This window comes from Oncorhynchus keta, chromosome 10, assembly GCF_023373465.1.
Source record: "Oncorhynchus keta strain PuntledgeMale-10-30-2019 chromosome 10, Oket_V2, whole genome shotgun sequence".
Lineage (NCBI taxonomy): Eukaryota > Metazoa > Chordata > Actinopteri > Salmoniformes > Salmonidae > Oncorhynchus > Oncorhynchus keta.
The window spans coordinates 37133568-37151080 of NC_068430.1; the positions used below are offsets into that span (position 1 = coordinate 37133568).

The 17513-nt window shown below is 40.4% G+C and overlaps 1 protein-coding gene across 2 annotated transcripts in view; it reads left to right on the plus strand.

Annotated features, from left to right (window-relative positions):
* LOC118388634 (sodium channel protein type 8 subunit alpha-like) overlaps nt 1–17513 on the plus strand; it is a 107041-nt gene that overhangs the window by 17207 nt on the left and 72321 nt on the right. The window contains exons 3-7 of one of the 2 annotated variants that reach the window (XM_052526952.1): nt 4082–4212; nt 4577–4657; nt 4780–4908; nt 9648–9739; nt 12969–13190. In XM_052526952.1, the coding sequence (XP_052382912.1) occupies nt 4082–4212; nt 4577–4657; nt 4780–4908; nt 9648–9739; nt 12969–13190 (655 nt within the window). Of the gene's footprint in view, nt 1–4081; nt 4213–4572; nt 4658–4779; nt 4909–9647; nt 9740–12968; nt 13191–17513 lie in introns of those variants that run through there. The other variant, XM_035777893.2, reaches the window with a different exon arrangement.

Below are 17513 nucleotides of genomic sequence, written 5' to 3' on the forward strand. Positions count from 1 at the left end.
CTCTCTCCCCTATGCAGCCCTCAGTGTTTTCTTCTGCATTCCTCCCTCTGCTCCTCCATCCCTCCTTCCCCCCTCTTTCTCTTTCTCTATCTCTCTCTATTTCTCTCTCTTTCTCTCTCTCTCTCTCTCTCTCTCTCTCTCTCTCTCTCTCTCTCTCTCTCTCTCTCTCTCTCTCTCTCTCTCTCCTCTCTCTCTCTCACTCACTGCTCCACTGCATGCTTCTCCCCCTCCCTCCTTCCTCTTTCTCTCTTTGGTTGTCTCTGCAGCTGCATTCTGCCTCCTATTCCTGCATATGTGCCTTTCTCCTCAAAGCTTCTATTGTGGATGATGAAGCTTGTAGAAGCTTTGTAGCAAGTCAGTCATGAAACGTTCCGTTTACATTGTGTGTGTGTATACATGTATGTTTGTGTGTGTATTTGCACATGTATGTTTGTGTGTGTGTGTGTGTGTGTGTGTGTGTGTGTGTGTGTGTGTGTGTATATAAATCTTTGTGTGTACTGTGTATAGGACCCGTGCCACTCTGTGTGATTGTATGTGTTTATGCATGTGAAGCGGGCTTTTGATTGTCCCACAGACCATGCCTTTGAGAGTCCAGCACACTCATGCACTATACGGTCGATAAGTACAGGACTATTTCAATATGCCAAAGAATCGGAGGCTAGCTAGCAATATATGTAAATTGATTGCAGTATGTACGCCATAGTGGTTGACCTGAATTGAAACACAGGCCTAGCGCATCGGGATTGAACCGTTTTATGGTGTATGCATGTGTGAATGTGTGCATGTGTGTTTGTGTGTACGTGGAGAACAGATATCACTTTGATAACTGTTTGGGAGCAGCCACCCTCAGAGCTGGGTGGACAACAACCGGATGCATCTGGTTTTCAGGGGAAATGGAAAGAGAGCCTGTGACGCGACCTCTGCTTTTGGACATTAACACCCCCTCTTAACTCCTCCTCCACATTTACTGGATTGATTGAACAGTGCAGAAGAAAACCTCCCTGTACCAGGACTTCATGGATGATGTGGAGCCAGAAAAGTTAGTGTAGGCACTTACGAGTTACGGTGCGGATGATTATATGCTGGTCACGCTTCTGCTTCTCTTCACACACACACACACACACACACACACACACACACACACACACACACACACACACACACACACACACACACACACACACACACACACACACACATATACACACACACACACACTCACACACACACAAAATGATGAATGGAATGTCCGGTCAGTGTATAAAACTTTGTATTCTTATTTTAAATGTATGTAGTTCTGTCCTTGAGTTGATACCTAAGTATGTACTGCTATGTGTGTTTGTGTGTGACTGGTGGAATGTGGTGTAGAATGAAGGTGGAAATATAAGACAAGTTGCTGAGGTGGAAATCATTAAGTTGAAATGTTAGAGGGAGGAAACTCCACATGATTCAAGGTTTCTAAGTTGAAGTGTGTTAAAGGATAGTTCACCCAAATGACACGTAGGTTTCCTTACCCTGTAGCAGTCTATGGACAAGGGATGACAGCAATCCATGCTTTAGTTTTAGTTTCCCTGGCACTGTTTTCACATGCTAACGTTTTAGCCATAGGAAACAGTCAGCATTTTTCACGCAATTGTTCGAAATCACCCTGCTTACAAGGTATGTATTTTGTAATTTGTGTGAACTACTCCTTTAACTCTGATCACTGTGGCTGAGGTGAAAATGATTTATGCATATTCATGAATGTTGCATTTTACCTAATGAAACCGATAGTGGGTGGTAACGGTAAAAAGTATATACTTTATCTCAGGATACCCATTACGGGTGGTAACTATAGAAACAAGGTAGCTTTGTTCACATGAGGGGAATTTAGTGAAACAAGGTTGCTTTATTCACATCAGGGGAATTTTGCAAAAAAATGTCAGCCTATTTGTAATGTTATTGCATTTCCGTTTCCATGTGTTGCACTTTCATTCAGCAGTGTCTATGAATGACATGATTATGAAGGCATAAATGTATAGAAGCCTGTATTCTTATTTTAAATGTAGTTCTGCCCTTGTGATGTACTTGTCTATTAATGTTATGAATTATGTGAAGTTTTGTGTGGACCCCAGAAAGAGTAGCTTCTGTTTTGGCAGTAGCTAATGGGGATGTTAATAAAATCTGAAATAAAAAAACACACACGTGCACACACACACACACACACACACACACACACACACACACACACACACACACACACACACACACACACACACACAGTCTTGTACAGCTAACCTTGTGGGGACACACAATTCAGTCCCATTCAAAATCAGATTTTCCCTAAACCCTAACCTTAGTCCTAAAACATAACCCTAACCTTAAAACTAACCCTGGCTCCTAACCGTAACCCTTAACCTAATTCTAACACTAATTCTAACCTTAACCCTAAATCCCCTAGAAATAGCATTTGACTTTGTGGGGACTAACAAAATGTCCCCAGTTTCTCTCAGAGTTTACCCCACCACAATCACCGCAGCCCCACTTGGCCGGGGCTTGTTTATGGGTTGGGAGTGGTTGTTGAGAGGCTGGAGTCAGCAGATCCGGGCCTGATCGATGGCAGCATTTGCAGTTCTCTTCCAGTAAGAGCTTTAAGCTGGGAGAGGAAGACAGACATTTGGCCACAGACTGGAGAGAGGGAAGAGCTTCTCCTCCTGTCCCGTCTCCTGTCGTCCACCAGCTAGCCAGGCAGCCTTTCTATAGAGGTTACTGTACATGTGAAACCTAGCCAGGAAAGAAGGAACACACACAGACACTGGGATCTCTTACCATCACTGCCAGTCAGGGGCTCTTAGTCACTCTAACTGGAAGTGGTACAGTAGTTAGGCCAGATGGTGAAAAGAGGTTGGGTACTTATTTAAATGGACAACAAGTTGTTGAAACATAACATTTTCTGGATAAAGGGTTGTTATAAGGCTATTTAGACCTGGGCATTGAATCCCGTTATATATTTTTCACGCGTTCTGTGAAATATGTCTTTACATGAGTTAAAGAGGCTTGTGTATGTGCTCGGTGTCACGGGCGTCATAAAGGACGAACCAAGGTGCAGCGGGAGTTGAGTTCCACATCTTTTATTTAAGTGAAACTTCAAAAAACCAATGACCACGAAAGCCGTGGTGCTGAATGCACTTACACAAAACAATATCCCACAAAGCAGGTGGGAGAAAGGGCTTCCTAAATATAATCCCCAATTAGAGGCAACGATTACCAGCTGCCTCTAATTGGGAACCATACAAATCACCAACATAGAAAACCATTGACTAGAACACCCCCCTAGTCATGCTCTGACCTAAACACCATAGAGAACTAAGGGCTCTCTATGGTCAGGGCGTGACACTAGGCCTTTAGTTGAAGATACTATTAAGATCATGGTTGACTTAAGGATAGAAGTCTCTGTCTTACTGCTCTATAATGAGAGAAGATGTTGTGGTTCTCTTTGCTGTTCACCCTGTGCCCTAGTGTGTCCATAAAGCACAAGGTTAGACTCAGCACATCTTAGGATAGACCCTGTTTATACCTCAGTATCACATTACACACTGAGTGTTAAAACAGTTAAGAACACCTGCTCTTTCCATGACATGGACTGACCATGTGAATCCAGGTGAAAGCTATGATTACTGTTTGGTATATTCTCTGTTTATATCTCATATCTCGATATCAGGTGTACCCTCTTGTTGATTGCTTTTGGGAGGAAATGCACAGAGCAGTCCTAATGGTGCCAGATTAAAGTGGGTTTAAACTTTTAAAGTCGTAATACAAAATAATTATTCTTGCAGTGAAAGGACATGGCAAACTGAAGTAGCAAGTTCCATAAAATAGGTGGAGCCACTCTGTGTGCCCTAAGATTCAGAGAGGAGCTCAGGAATCAGATCAGCCAATGAACAGTCAGCTTGGTATACCATAGTCATGACTTTCCATTTCTGTTGTCTCAGCATGGGGCCCACAGTGACAGTCTTTTATACATGTCCTGTATGTGTCATGACTTGTATTGCTCTTGTTAATGCAACTCTCTCTCTCTCTCTCTCTCTCTCTCTCTCCACAGACGTTTATAGTCCTAAACAAAGGGAAAACAATCTTCCGCTTCCACGCCACGGACTCCTTGTACGTCATCAGCCCTTTTAGTCTCTTTAGGCGAATAGCAATTAAGATTTTGATACACTCATATCCTTTCAAGTGGTGCATTGTCTTGCTTTGAGATTATGATTTTGTTGTTTATCTTGCGTAAATCACAAAGCACAGAATAAGTATATGCATTGTGCACAATCTTAAGGTTGAAGGAGCTCGCGATTGTGATGTTTTCTTTTGATTGTTTGAAGAAACAGAAAATAAGTGATACAGGCCAAATCATACTTGTGCGTTGATCTAGATCTTGTGTCCCACATCATTCTGGAACATCTTCCTTCTCTTTGTCCTTTCATCGAAGGAATATATGTAACGTCTCACAGTATATTCAGCCATGTTGCTACAGTATGTTGATGGGTGGTGGGGTGTATATGGTCAATCTTTTCTTAACTCTCTTCCCTCTCACGGTATTCAGTATGATCATCATGAGCACCATTTTGACCAACTGTGTTTTCATGACGTTTAGTGATCCTCCAGAATGGAACAAGATAGTAGAGTAAGTATTTATTTATAACTCCCGATGTACATTCATAAACTGTTTGTAAAACATTTATAAACTAGTATGCATTTATTCACATATCTCGCCCTTTCACTGTCTCTCGCCTTATTTTGCTCTAGGTACACCTTCACAGGTATCTACACCTTCGAATCGCTTACCAAGATTGTGGCGCGAGGCTTTTGTATAGACGGGTTCACTTTTCTACGAGATCCATGGAACTGGCTGGACTTCATGGTAATCTCTATGGCGTAAGTAGTCCACCTCCTCCCCGTATCCCTCTCTCTACACCTCCACCTCTCTCTAAAGTTCCATCTCTCTCTGCACCTTCGTCTCTCTCTACACCTCCATCTCTCTCTATATACCGCCAACTCTACCAGAGCGACAAGGTTGGGCCAGGCAGGACATTCCATATCAGGGAATATTTCAAAACATGCTAAATAATCCAAGATGTAGAAGCGTCTCCAAGTACTAATTCAACATCATATAATCAATTCAACTGAGTCAATCAATCAATTGAACATACAGTATATGTAAGAACAGGTATATTTGTAATGTTGCGTTTTAATGTGAGTGGCACATAAACATGTTTGGGTTTGTTCAAAGAGAAGCCACCTAAACGTTGTGGCTCACTAATTCAATTCTAGAGAGTGACATAGCTCATTGAAATGATGCAGAGCTTATACCGATGTGTCAAATGTATGATGATGTATGATTACTCCATTGTTTCTCTCTTTAAAAACAACACGTTGCTTAAAGCCACACACAGAACTCAAAGTGAGAATAAAAAATGTTGGTGGGAAAATATCCTACCGAAGAACATGATTTCAATGAACAGGGATAGCAGTGTCTGAGAATTTGGTAAAAGGGAGATTTTGATGATTGAAAGTTATGCAAATATTGAAATGGTTAGAGTTTGGCAATGCATGATTGCCCTGCCGCAACAATACATTTTCTCTGATTTACATGTGTAATATTGTGAAACGTTTTGGGCCATATTTGATTTAATATTCTCCCATCTCTTATGTCTTCTCCATCTTATTGTGAGTCCCTCCAATATCAGACTTTCCTGCATGTTAACATCTGAGTATTGTGTTGTTACTAGTATTAGTTATTGTAAGGGTCAAATAGGGATATGGAGGTAGAGAGTATTGTATGTATGTATTGCTTTATTTAATTTAATCTATCTTCCTTTCTTTTGCTTTATTTCATTTTTGTATTTTTTTTATTATAAGGTTGGGATCAATTCTGTTTCAATTCAGTCAATTCAGGAAGTAAACTGTACTTTCAATTCCATTTTTTCTCAGTTCTTTTCAACGAGAAAAAAAAATGCAATTGCAATTTCAGTTTACTTATTGAATTGACTGAATTGAAATGGCATTGACCCCAACTCTGCCTTCTGTCTCTCATTCTGTAATGGCTGTTGAGTAACTGTGATCTGAACCACTCTGCAGGTGTATAACACAGTTTGTAAACCTAGGCAATTTGTCAGCTCTGCGTACGTTCAGGGTTGTGAAAACAATTTCTGTTATCCCAGGTAAGACTATGCATGTGTGTGTGTGCGGGCAGGGGAGTGTTATAGTGCCTTCAGAAATTATTCACACCCCTTAACTTTTTCCACATTTTGTCGTATTACAGCCTAAATTTAAAATGGATTAAATTGAGATTTGTGTCACTGGCCTACACACAATACCCCATAACGTCAAAGTGCAATTATGTTTTTAGAATTTTTTAAAAAATGAATTACAAATGAAAGCTGAAATGTCATGAGTCAATAATATTCAACCACTTTGTTATGGCAAGGAGCCTAAATAAGTTCAGGAGTAAGAATTTGCTCAACAAGTCACATAATAATTTGCATGGAATCACTCTGCAATAATAGTGTTAAACATGATTTTTGAATGACTACCTCATCTCTGCACATACAATTATCTATAAGGTCCCTCAGTCGAACAGTAAATTTCAAACACAGATTCAACCATAAAGACCAGGCAGGTTTTCCAATGCCTCACAAAGAAGAAGACCTATTGGTAGATGTGTTAAAAAAAAGTAGACATTGAATATTCCTTTGAGCATGGTGAAGTTATTAATTACACTTATGGATGGTGTATCAATACACACAGTCACTACAAAGATACAGGTGTCCTTCCTAACTCAATTGCCGGAGAGGAAGGAAACTGCTCAGGGATTTCACCATGAGGCCAATGCTGACTTTAAAACAGTTACAGAGTAGCTGTGATAGGATAAACTGAGGATGGATCAATAACATTGTAGTTACTCCACAGTACAACCCCTGTTTGCAATAAGGCACTAAAGTAAAACTGCAAAAAAAAGTATGAACCTAAAAGCAAATCCAACACATCACTGAGTACCACTCTTCATATTTTCAAGAATGGTGGTGGCTGCATCATGTTATGTGCATGCTTGTCATTGACAAGGATTAGGGAGTTTTTCTGGGGGGATAATAATCAACAGAATAGAGCTAAGCACACACACAATCCTAGACGGAAACCTTGTTCAGTGTGCTTTCCAACAGACACGGGACGACAAATTCACCTTTCAACAGGACAATAACCTAAGGCACAAGGCTAAATATGCACTGGGGTAGCTTAAAAAGACAACATTGAATGTTCCTGAGTGGCCGAGTTACAGTTTTGACTTAAATCGGCTTGAAAATGTATGGCAAGACTCGGAAATGGCTGTCTGGCAATGATCAATAACAACTTGACAGAGCTTGAAGAATTTTAAAAAGAATAATGCGCAAATATTGTACAATCCAGGTGTGCAAAGCTCATAGGCCCATATTCTGACCCAAGTTAAGTGCCGCAAATTGAATGTAATTCCCTTTTTATGCGCTTTTCTCTCTATGCATATTCTGACCTTGAACTTAAGCACGAGAATAGTATGCTATTCACCCATTATTAGTTTTAGGTGGAGCTTGAATAAATGAAAGTGTGGCGGAGGTGTGTTTAAAGGGGTTCACCTAGGGGTCATGATAGGGGCTGTACCAAATATTTGATGTATTATAATAATTGATTATGCTTATGTTGTATTAATAGAAGGGGAGGGGTTATAAGTCCCCTCCCTCCTTACATTTATAGGGTCCTTGACTACAGATTAACAATATATATATATATATATATACATTATGAGGTTTAATATTGTTCTACAGTACTTTTCTAGGCTCTCTGCCTCTTACGAAGAAACTGTCTGAGAAATGTGTAGGGGACTCTGCAGGGGAGTGTAAGAGATAAGAGATTAGTCAGACATTCCATTATAAATCAACTTGGACATTTACTGCTAAGCTTTTAGATAGCTATATAAACAAGAGTTTTAGTGTTGAGTAGGCATGGTTTTGGTCTAAGGAGGAGAAGGTAATGACTTAGGCAGTGACATCACTAGGGCTGGACTTCGGGTTTAATAAAATAAATTGGGACCTTTTATATTTTGCAGAACCTACTCGGAAACATGCGTTATGATCCTGTTGTCAACTTCTGTCTGCAATTGCATTAATAAAGGATTTTTAATGATTTAATTAAAGATATTGTCATAATGCTAATTTCACCAATGAGCCAATGATTGACAAGGAACAAGGAAACAAACCCCAACCGTGTCTACAGATAAGCAGTATTCTGACTTTGACTTTACTTCCCTAATAATTCCAACACCTTTACGTGCGAAACCATGAACAAGGTCTAGCGAACCTACCATTTGTTGTTGATATAAATACCACCATTCTCCATGCATTATAATTTACAACTTGATAGGATTTATTGATAAGAGCTAGGTAAATGAGTTATCAGTTTGGAGAAGGGGATTATAAATACACATAGCAATTATTTCAGATGATTTTTCTTTATGATCCATGAAGATGAGTGTGAAACCAACCATATGGAAGCCAACTGAAAATCACATCAACATGACATGTATTGAGGCCCCTTTTTCATAGTGATGGATTGATTATCACAACTTTCAGGATGAATAAAACCACTATATGTTTTAGTTATCAACATAAAACTTTCCATGCGTGTCCATAAAGGCTCTCCCAAAAACAAAACGATATAAAATTATTTTTATATCTACCAGTTGGTGCTGAAACGGAGACAAATATATATAGATGGATTTCATTCATTGGTCCCTATATTCTGAACCCGTTCTCACTATGTATTCTATGTAGTCTGTCGACCAAATTTGAATTAAAGGTGAACCGTATTTAAAGGGATGGCTTAAGATAAAAGTACTGAAAACCCCATTGAATGAAAACTCCACAAGAAAATCTGTTGGCCAGCAAGTCGGAGGGTTTTCAATGGTTGAATGAAATGTATTCAGAGCTTGGAAGGTACACACCTGCAGAGTGCATTATGCTATTGAATAAGGCAAGTCTGCATACCAAATACTAATAAGTGCATAGGAAAGGCGTGCGTAGTAATGGCATTAATTGTTTGGTCGGGATCGGCCCCTTAGAGACTTACCCAGAAAGACTCACAGTTGTAAACACTGCCAAAGACGATTCCATAACATGTATTGACTCAGGGGTGTGAATACTTATGTAAATGAGATATTTTTGCATCTCATTTTCAATAAATTTGCTAGAGATTCCTAAAAACATGTTTTCACTGTCATTGTGGGGTATTGTGTGTAGATGGGTGAAGAATAACAATGTTCAGTCCATTTTTTATTCAGGCTGTAACGCAACAAAATGTGAAATAAGTTAAGGGGTATGAATACTTTCTGAAGGCACTGTAGGTGTGGTTTTGTTTCCGTTTCCTTTCGTTTCCTCTTCCACATTCGCTCCTCTCTCCTGGAGGGATATGTGCTTCTCTCTCGCGTGCGCTGTGGTGTCCACTCCTCCTGCCGGTCATCTTCTGGTGGGGTGCTGGTGTCAGGCACTTGCCCGTCCGCGCTTTTGATCAGTGGGTTTGTGTGTGTGTTACCGTTTGTTTTTTGTGTCATGGTGTTTTGTTCTGTGTGTGATCCTACCCCGTTACAGATATGTAACAGAATTTGTGGACCTGGGGAATGTCTCGGCGCTGAGAACGTTCAGGGTTCTCCGAGCATTGAAAACTATTTCAGTCATTCCAGGTGAGACTCCCATTTACATACTAAGGCTGAGCTTATTTTGATTTCTCATGAATTGGATTCGCATCATTTCTTATTACTTTAGACTCTTAAAGAGGATGCATCAGAAATGATACCTGTTTTGTTTACTTTTTATTTTTCAAACAATCAAAAATGGTAGCAATACATTTTTGTTAGGCTTAGCAGTCTACTTGCGGTCTTGTGGTGTTAAGTGGAAAAGGTGGCCCTGATATGACATACTAAAAGACAAACAGCCTAAAATAAGTGGGTGGGATACACATCAAATTTCGTATAATTATTTTAATATAGTAGTCTCCCTCAAAGTGACATTAACAGCCTCATACAGTATATTGACACCAGATAGTATGGGTAGGAGCCCGACTTTCCCCCCAGGTAAAACTTCAGGGCCTAGTTGATAACCCTCCCTTGGTTAGGGAAAACTCAGAGTCTTAGTATGAGGAACAGTAGAAATTATATTGTTCACATTTAAAAAAAACTAAAGAATAGTTATTATTATTGCCATCTTAACCTCAAAGTCAAAGTGATAGACAAGGGTTTCACACTCACACATTGTATTTGTAAGCATTTCTTATTTAGACCATGCATGAGTATCTCTTCAGACTTCAGAGAGGTTCGATTCACTGTCCAACAGAGAGTGATAATGTGTTCATAGCCACCAACTGAATACAGTATCACAGTATCATTCAAAAGTTTGGACACACCTACTCATTCAAGGGTTTTTCTTTATTTGTACTATTTTCTACATTGTACATAGTGAAGACATCAAAACTATGAAATAAGACATATGGAAACATGTAGTAACCAAAAAAGGTGATTGTGTTTCTTCAAGAGTGTGCAAGCTGTCATCAAGTTAAAGGGTGGCTACTTTGAAGAATTTCAAATCTAAAATATATTTGAAACACTTTTTTGGTTACTGCATGATTCCATGTGTCAATTCATAGTTTTGATGTCTTCACTATGTACAATGTAGAAGATAGTACAAATAAAGAAAAACCCTTGAATGAGTAGGTGTGTCCAAACTTTTGAATGATACTGTATATTCAGTCATTTGCTGGCTATGAACACATTATCACTCTCTGTTGGACAGGTACTGTCCACAGGGAACGTTTGACTGGTACTTTTGACTGGTACTTTTAACTGGTACTGCAGGTGAATACATACTTTTAGGACATTTGATTAGTTTGGGTTCAAATTTCTACCTTAGTTGTTGTCACAATCTTAAACACTGATGTATCTATGCCACAGACTTAAAACACATCACGTTTCTGTATGAAAACAATTGTCCCCTGACAATAACGGAGCACTCTGAAGAGCATTTCCTTTCTTAAGACTGCCAAGCCTAGTTTGACAACACATTATACGCTGCATGAAGCTTTTCAAGATACCTGCTTTTTTAAAAAATCTTACAACTCTGGCTTTTAAGGGGCTTCTTTACTTTTGAATTCCATTCAGATATGACTATAGCAGTGAATCCTGAATGTGGACTTCTCGTTTCTGTTTATCCTGGGAAAATAAGGCATAAACACAACAGAGACATGAATTAAAGGACATAAACACAGTGATATGCAAATACATTGGAGATCCAACTGAAGGCTCTTTCTCTGGGGGAGTTGAGATATTGGCACTGGGGCAGTTTATACATTGCACCATTGGAAGTGTTGGATTGTAAAGCAGTTCGGTTTTATGTAACACACACCACACTGACTCATTATTTGTTCCCAGTAGCTGTTAGCCTTTTGAGATTTTGTAGTAACTTCAACTGCAGAACACTCTAATGGTGCAAAAGTGTTGTTGAACAAGTGTCTGGGGCAGGAAGTGAATGTGAATTTGTGCATAAAATACATCTAGTCCAGTAAGTAGTGTTGGCTCAGTCTCCAGTGTAGGCCTCTGATCTAAAGGGGCCCCAGCCTAAAAGGCTCACCCAGTGGAGATCACACCACACAGCACCAGTGGGACATGATGGGGGTGCCTAGGATGGGAACCATTCTAACCATGGGAACCAAGCTAAGTCACCATTCCGGTTGCCAGACAGACAGGTGATGATGACATGGAGTCAATTCCTTTAGCCTTGGCGTTTAAATGACCTGCATGCAACCTGTCATTTCTTCTTGTCCCCCCTAACCCTTGTCCCCCTAACCCTTGCCTCCCTCACCTGTCCTCTCTTCTCTTCTCACTTCTTCCTCCTCTGACTGAGCCCAGTCCTACGCTCTCTCTTCGTTGTGCTGTGCTGCTGTGTTTGGTCAATCTGGTGGATATTTTGTGGTTGTTTCCATATATTTGATATGAGAGTGTCCCTACTGTTTCCAAGGATGTTCTACACTGCCTGTGAAACCCGGACTTGAACAGAAAAATAACATAAGGGCACCTAAATGACATAAAACATTTATTCACATAATGTCATAAATTAACATAAACAATTCTTAAATTGGTATCCCTCCACAACTACATCACCCATTAGGTTTTAGAATCATTTGGATGTAGCCTGCCTCAGTGTAATTTTGTTGATTTAGAACATTTGAGGAGTATTCTGATCGTCAATGAAGTGTGTCAGTCTTATGGAAATCTCATGTAGGGGCAGTCTCAATGTTGTTGTGTTTCTATGTTGTGGTGTTTAAGGTGCCTGAATATCTGACCATCTTCTGGCTGTTTTGTATGTGTCTTTAATTATTGTGCTATTGTTTGACGTAGTTATTAAGGATCCTATTCTCGCTATAATTTAGTTCAATATGACTTAACAGTAACTAACAATATGGAACACAATCACCATTGAGGTATCAACGTTTTTGACTTGAATACATCTTTCTTCATGGAAAATAGAGGAAAATATATCAACCATAAGCATTATTATTATTATTATTATTATTACACATACGCCTGCAGTTTAGAATACTTCTGTTATACCTGTCCAAATTTAGATGTTGGTAATTCAAAACGCAGCAATAGTTTTGGTTTGATGTTAACTTGAACAAATGCACTTTTATGAGATGGACTACTGTACTACCACTGTATTACTACTATATAAACTCTATACAAATAATTCATAGCTAAGCTTGTACTTTCCAGCAATGCCCATTTCTCTTTGTTTGTGTGTATGTATGTGTGCTTGTGTGTTTTATATGTATGTGTGTACACAAACACATACATACGTGTGTGTGTTTGTGTGCACGTATGTGTGTGTGTGTGAATGCTTATGTCCGGTTCCTCCCCCCAGGACTCAAGACCATCGTCGGTGCTCTAGTTCAATCGGTGAAGAAATTGTCAGACGTTATGATCCTCACGGTCTTCTGTCTCAGTGTCTTCGCCTTGATTGGACTACAGCTCTTCATGGGCAACCTGCGGCAGAAATGTGTCATCTGGCCAATCAACTCCACTGAGAACTTCCTGGCCAATGGCAGTAAGGGCTTCGACTGGAACGAATACATCATGAGCGAGAGTGAGTCCGACACATGGCCAAAAGATGTGTGACACTGAGACAGAAGACCGTTTCGACTTATAACATTTTGAGCTGAGTTTGAGTTAGGGGTACCAGGTAGGCCGTGCCTACCAGAGAATCTCACTCTACTATCAGACAACCCGGGTTACAACAGTAACCTCAAAGGGACACTTTGGGATTTTGTCAATGAAGCCCTTTATCTACTTCCCCAGTCAGATGAACAAGATGATACCATTTTTATGTCTCTGCGTGTAGTTTGAAGGAAGTTTCTAACTAGCTTTAGCACAATTAATAATTAGTGTTAGTCTATGACTTCCAGTCATTGCGTTAACACTAGTTAGCATTGGCTTACGAAAATACCTCTATCTTCCTTCATACTGGACACAGATAAAATAAAAATGATATCCGCAAGATTATCTGACGCTGGGGTAGTAGATCAAGGGTTTCATTGCCAAAAACTTGAAGTATCCCTTTACGTTCTCTTTGAAATATTCGTTTTGGTAGCTCACAATGGGATATAGCCCACTACCGGTATCACAGATATGCTCTCCGAAGCCAAAACTGTCCCGAAAGTATCACCCCTCAGAGGCTCCGACACTGAGGAACGTATGTGCCAGGAAGGCGCAGTGATCTCCAGTCAGTAACACCTCATAAAGGTATTCACCTATTCAATATGGTTTGAAACTTTAGTTTTGGACTGATGACCAACTGAGCATTCTACTCAATGCATCGTCAACGAGCGCTGATGAAGATTTCAGCAAAAGTGCATTCAAAAGGAGGCAAGAAATAGTAGAAAAACCTTTTCTCTTGCTAACATTAGCATTGCTAGCTATTTATTATTAACTTTGATAGCTAATGACAACATTGCCATCTGTCTAAAGTAAATTTGATGACATGATAATGCTGGCAAAGTTGTTTCCTACTAAATATTTGACTACTTTAGTAATGTCATCGTATTTCCAGGACCTATAGTGTAATTTAGACTAAACAGTCATTAGCCTCCGGTCCAGAATGACTGGGCTTATCATGACTTTAGGGCACCACTATTGCACTGCCGGTAGAGGGCGGTTTGAGAACGTTCATAACAATGGCAGGACGCGACCGAGTGACAGATGTGCAACCTATGAATAAGGGGTAGCACAATATACAGCATCACAAATCTCTTGTACAGAGATGCCTTTGAACAATGCCCATGATGTAGCCATGCCTCTGGTGGAATGGGCCCTTAGGCTAATATGACAGCCTCCATTATCCAATGGAATAGCCGTTGACGAGAGAGGGGCCTACCCGTGTGGAGAGGTGCCCAGGAGACAAAGAGCTGGTTGCTCCTCCGTAAAGCTCTCATCATGTCAATGCGTAAATCGCGTAATGGACATAAATAATTGAGACGCTCTTCTTCTGTGGAAGAAAAATAAAAAAGCTCCAAAGTGAGGCTATTACACGCATTGCTGACTTTAGGCACAAAGGTGGGGTTAGGCTGTAAGGTAACCATGGATAACCCTGTGGCAAATTCCAGGCACGAGTGGTGGACTGACAGTGCAAACAGCTCACTCACTCACTTTGTGGACATAAAGGCTATGGTAAAGTGGTTTGAAAGAGAGAGCTCAATGCATTCCAGTAGCTCAAATGGCTGCTCCGAAGTAGCCTCAAGCACATGACCCAAAATGGGACGAAAGGATTTGGCACTGGGCGTAAGCGACGTGCACCCTTCATAAAACGACATATCACATGCCACTTCATTATACAGTGAGCGTGTGGAAAGGGCCCTGGCACTCTGTATGGTCTCTCTGTTCTCTTGGGTCAGTAGACCTCTGCTTAACGGGAGCTGCTAGGGCTGGTCGTAAAAGAGTAGCATTAACTCCGCTAACCAGCGCTTCCTTGGCTATCGCTTCTGGTGAGCCAGTTGATACACGCCAGTGCAGTCATGCCATCCGTCCTGAAAAGGATGTGACAACGCTGCAGAAAAGGCAGAGAATGGTATTCATATGAGCATGCCGGAACCCTGGAGGTCAATCCGGTACCGTTCAGTCCTCCTGGACTGCCCTCCACCCTGGGTGGTGAATATCTCCCCATTACTCTCCCTATACGTACCGGCGTAGTGTCTGGGGCGAGAGGTGATGGGTCTACTCCAATGACGGAGAGCCCTTTGTCTCAGATTAAAGGGGGGCGATGGGATCATGGGCTATTTTGTCTCATAGTGAAAAGTCCCTCATCCTTAGTGACCCAACTGGAATGCCGAGAGAGTGGGGGCCATCCACCCTACAATGTAATGGAAAACTGTAATTTATACGTTAATTTGGGGTATTATCAACATTAAAATACTGTGAAACGTTTTACTGCAGCATACTGTAAATTTTGGTGCATTGTGGGAAAATGTTGTGGGTGGTGGGAAAGAATTGCTGTATTTCAAATGGTACTGTAATTCCACCCCACAGAATACAGTAACGCACTGAATTTTTGGAGCACCGCTAGTGGGTGCATGGTATTGTTGTATCTGTCTCATTAACATATTTTGAGGAGTGCCTTGTAAGAGGCTATATTGCGTGGTTAGAATGCTCCATGTATAGGGGACAGATTGAAGTGGCAACAAGTCTTAAACCTGTACAGGTTGAGCATTTTGCTATGTTCTTTTGGTCTGTTTTGCTCTGTAGTTGCTGCCAGTTTGGAAGCCTTTGTTCAGGCCTCTCTATAAGTGCAAGTGATATAAAACACCAAATATTCATTGATAGGGGAGAGCGGTGTAAGTTGAGCAAACGTTTTAGTTGTGCCACCCCTTGTTTCTAGGAAACCATACACAGAATTAATCATTCGGCCGAATATTTAGGAAGAGGTATATCATTTGATGGAGTCTGTGGAGGAAGAAACCACATAGAAAAAGTGGTAAGCAAGTTAGGTCCAAAAAATGTATTTGAACAAAGTTAAAATAATTGATTGTGTTATAGGTTTCATGATGCTTGAATCTAAAGCAAAGTAGATTGTTTTAGATTGTTTCATACATCAGTTGGGTTCTCTTTAAGCTACAATATAAGTTCCTAAACCTAGTATGAAAGTGCATCCTTGTAGCTGTGTGGGCTAATGTAGTCAAAATGTTTGTCTTGGGGCCAGTTGAGCCAATGGCCACTATACCATACAAATTATGATTATATTTGGTCTGTTTTATGCATAATATGCATAGTAGTTTTGCAATATGGCATGCATATGAACTCAACATTTGTATTGTTACAGAGCAGACATCATCATGCCCTGTGTATATAGAAATGTAAAATAAGCAGGGGTCCAGCCCCCTTTGAGGTTCTTCAGAGAGCAGCCAACGACGTGAGAGAAGGGATAAAGTCCATTTGAGCAGCACTAAGGGATGAATAAATAGACTGGATGACACTGAAGAGGTACATTGACAAAAAAAGAAAAAAGAACATGTATCTGTGCGAAAGAGAGGCTATGAGAGAGTAGCAGAGGAACACGAGGTCTTATCTGATGACATGGAGTCTGAGCTTCCTAAATATATCAAGAATTTCGCAGACCAGTTTCATGGGCTTAGTAGCCTCAAATGCAGAGAACGTTTCTACGAATTGGCACATCGAAACAACGTCCCTGTCCCAGACAACTGGTCAAGAAATGGAAGGGTAAGTGATATTGAACTGAGAGATCTATATCTGAATGTAGGCATACATTTAAGATAAACAATATACCAAAACCCATTCCACAAATCAAACTTTGACCTACCAGCACTATGACCCACTGTCACAGGACTCCATCACCCACGTACCCCAAGGCGGCTCAACTTACCCTGTCCTTTTACGCGACTTACCCCATATCCGGGGTAAGTTGTGCCAAGAGACCACTTTTTTTTGTACAAGCTATGTTTTCAAAACTGTTATGTTTACATGAATTCTGATTATTTCCAGGGACACACAACATCCTGAAATATATGTAGATATCTTTGTTAGAAAGAAAATATATTTCCCTTGACATAGTGACTCTGAATGTAAGAAATGGCTCAGCTTACCCCACTCTCCCCTATGCTGTAATATGTAAACGCATTACCTAGCAGCCAACCTGCTTGCACCAATTCCGTGTAATTACAGTAAAATACTGTGAAATATAAACCCCTCCCCTCAATGAATTTCATTCATTCACTCATTATGATTATGGTAGCATTTACTTTTTCACAGTATTATACAGTCAATTCTACGGTATTGTACTGTGTGTCATTACATAGTGCTTGCTTACATACTGTACTTCGATTACAGTAGCTGTACTGCAATATGAAATACAGAAATGTACTTGCCACTGAGCTGCCTGTAAGTTACTGTCAAATTCACT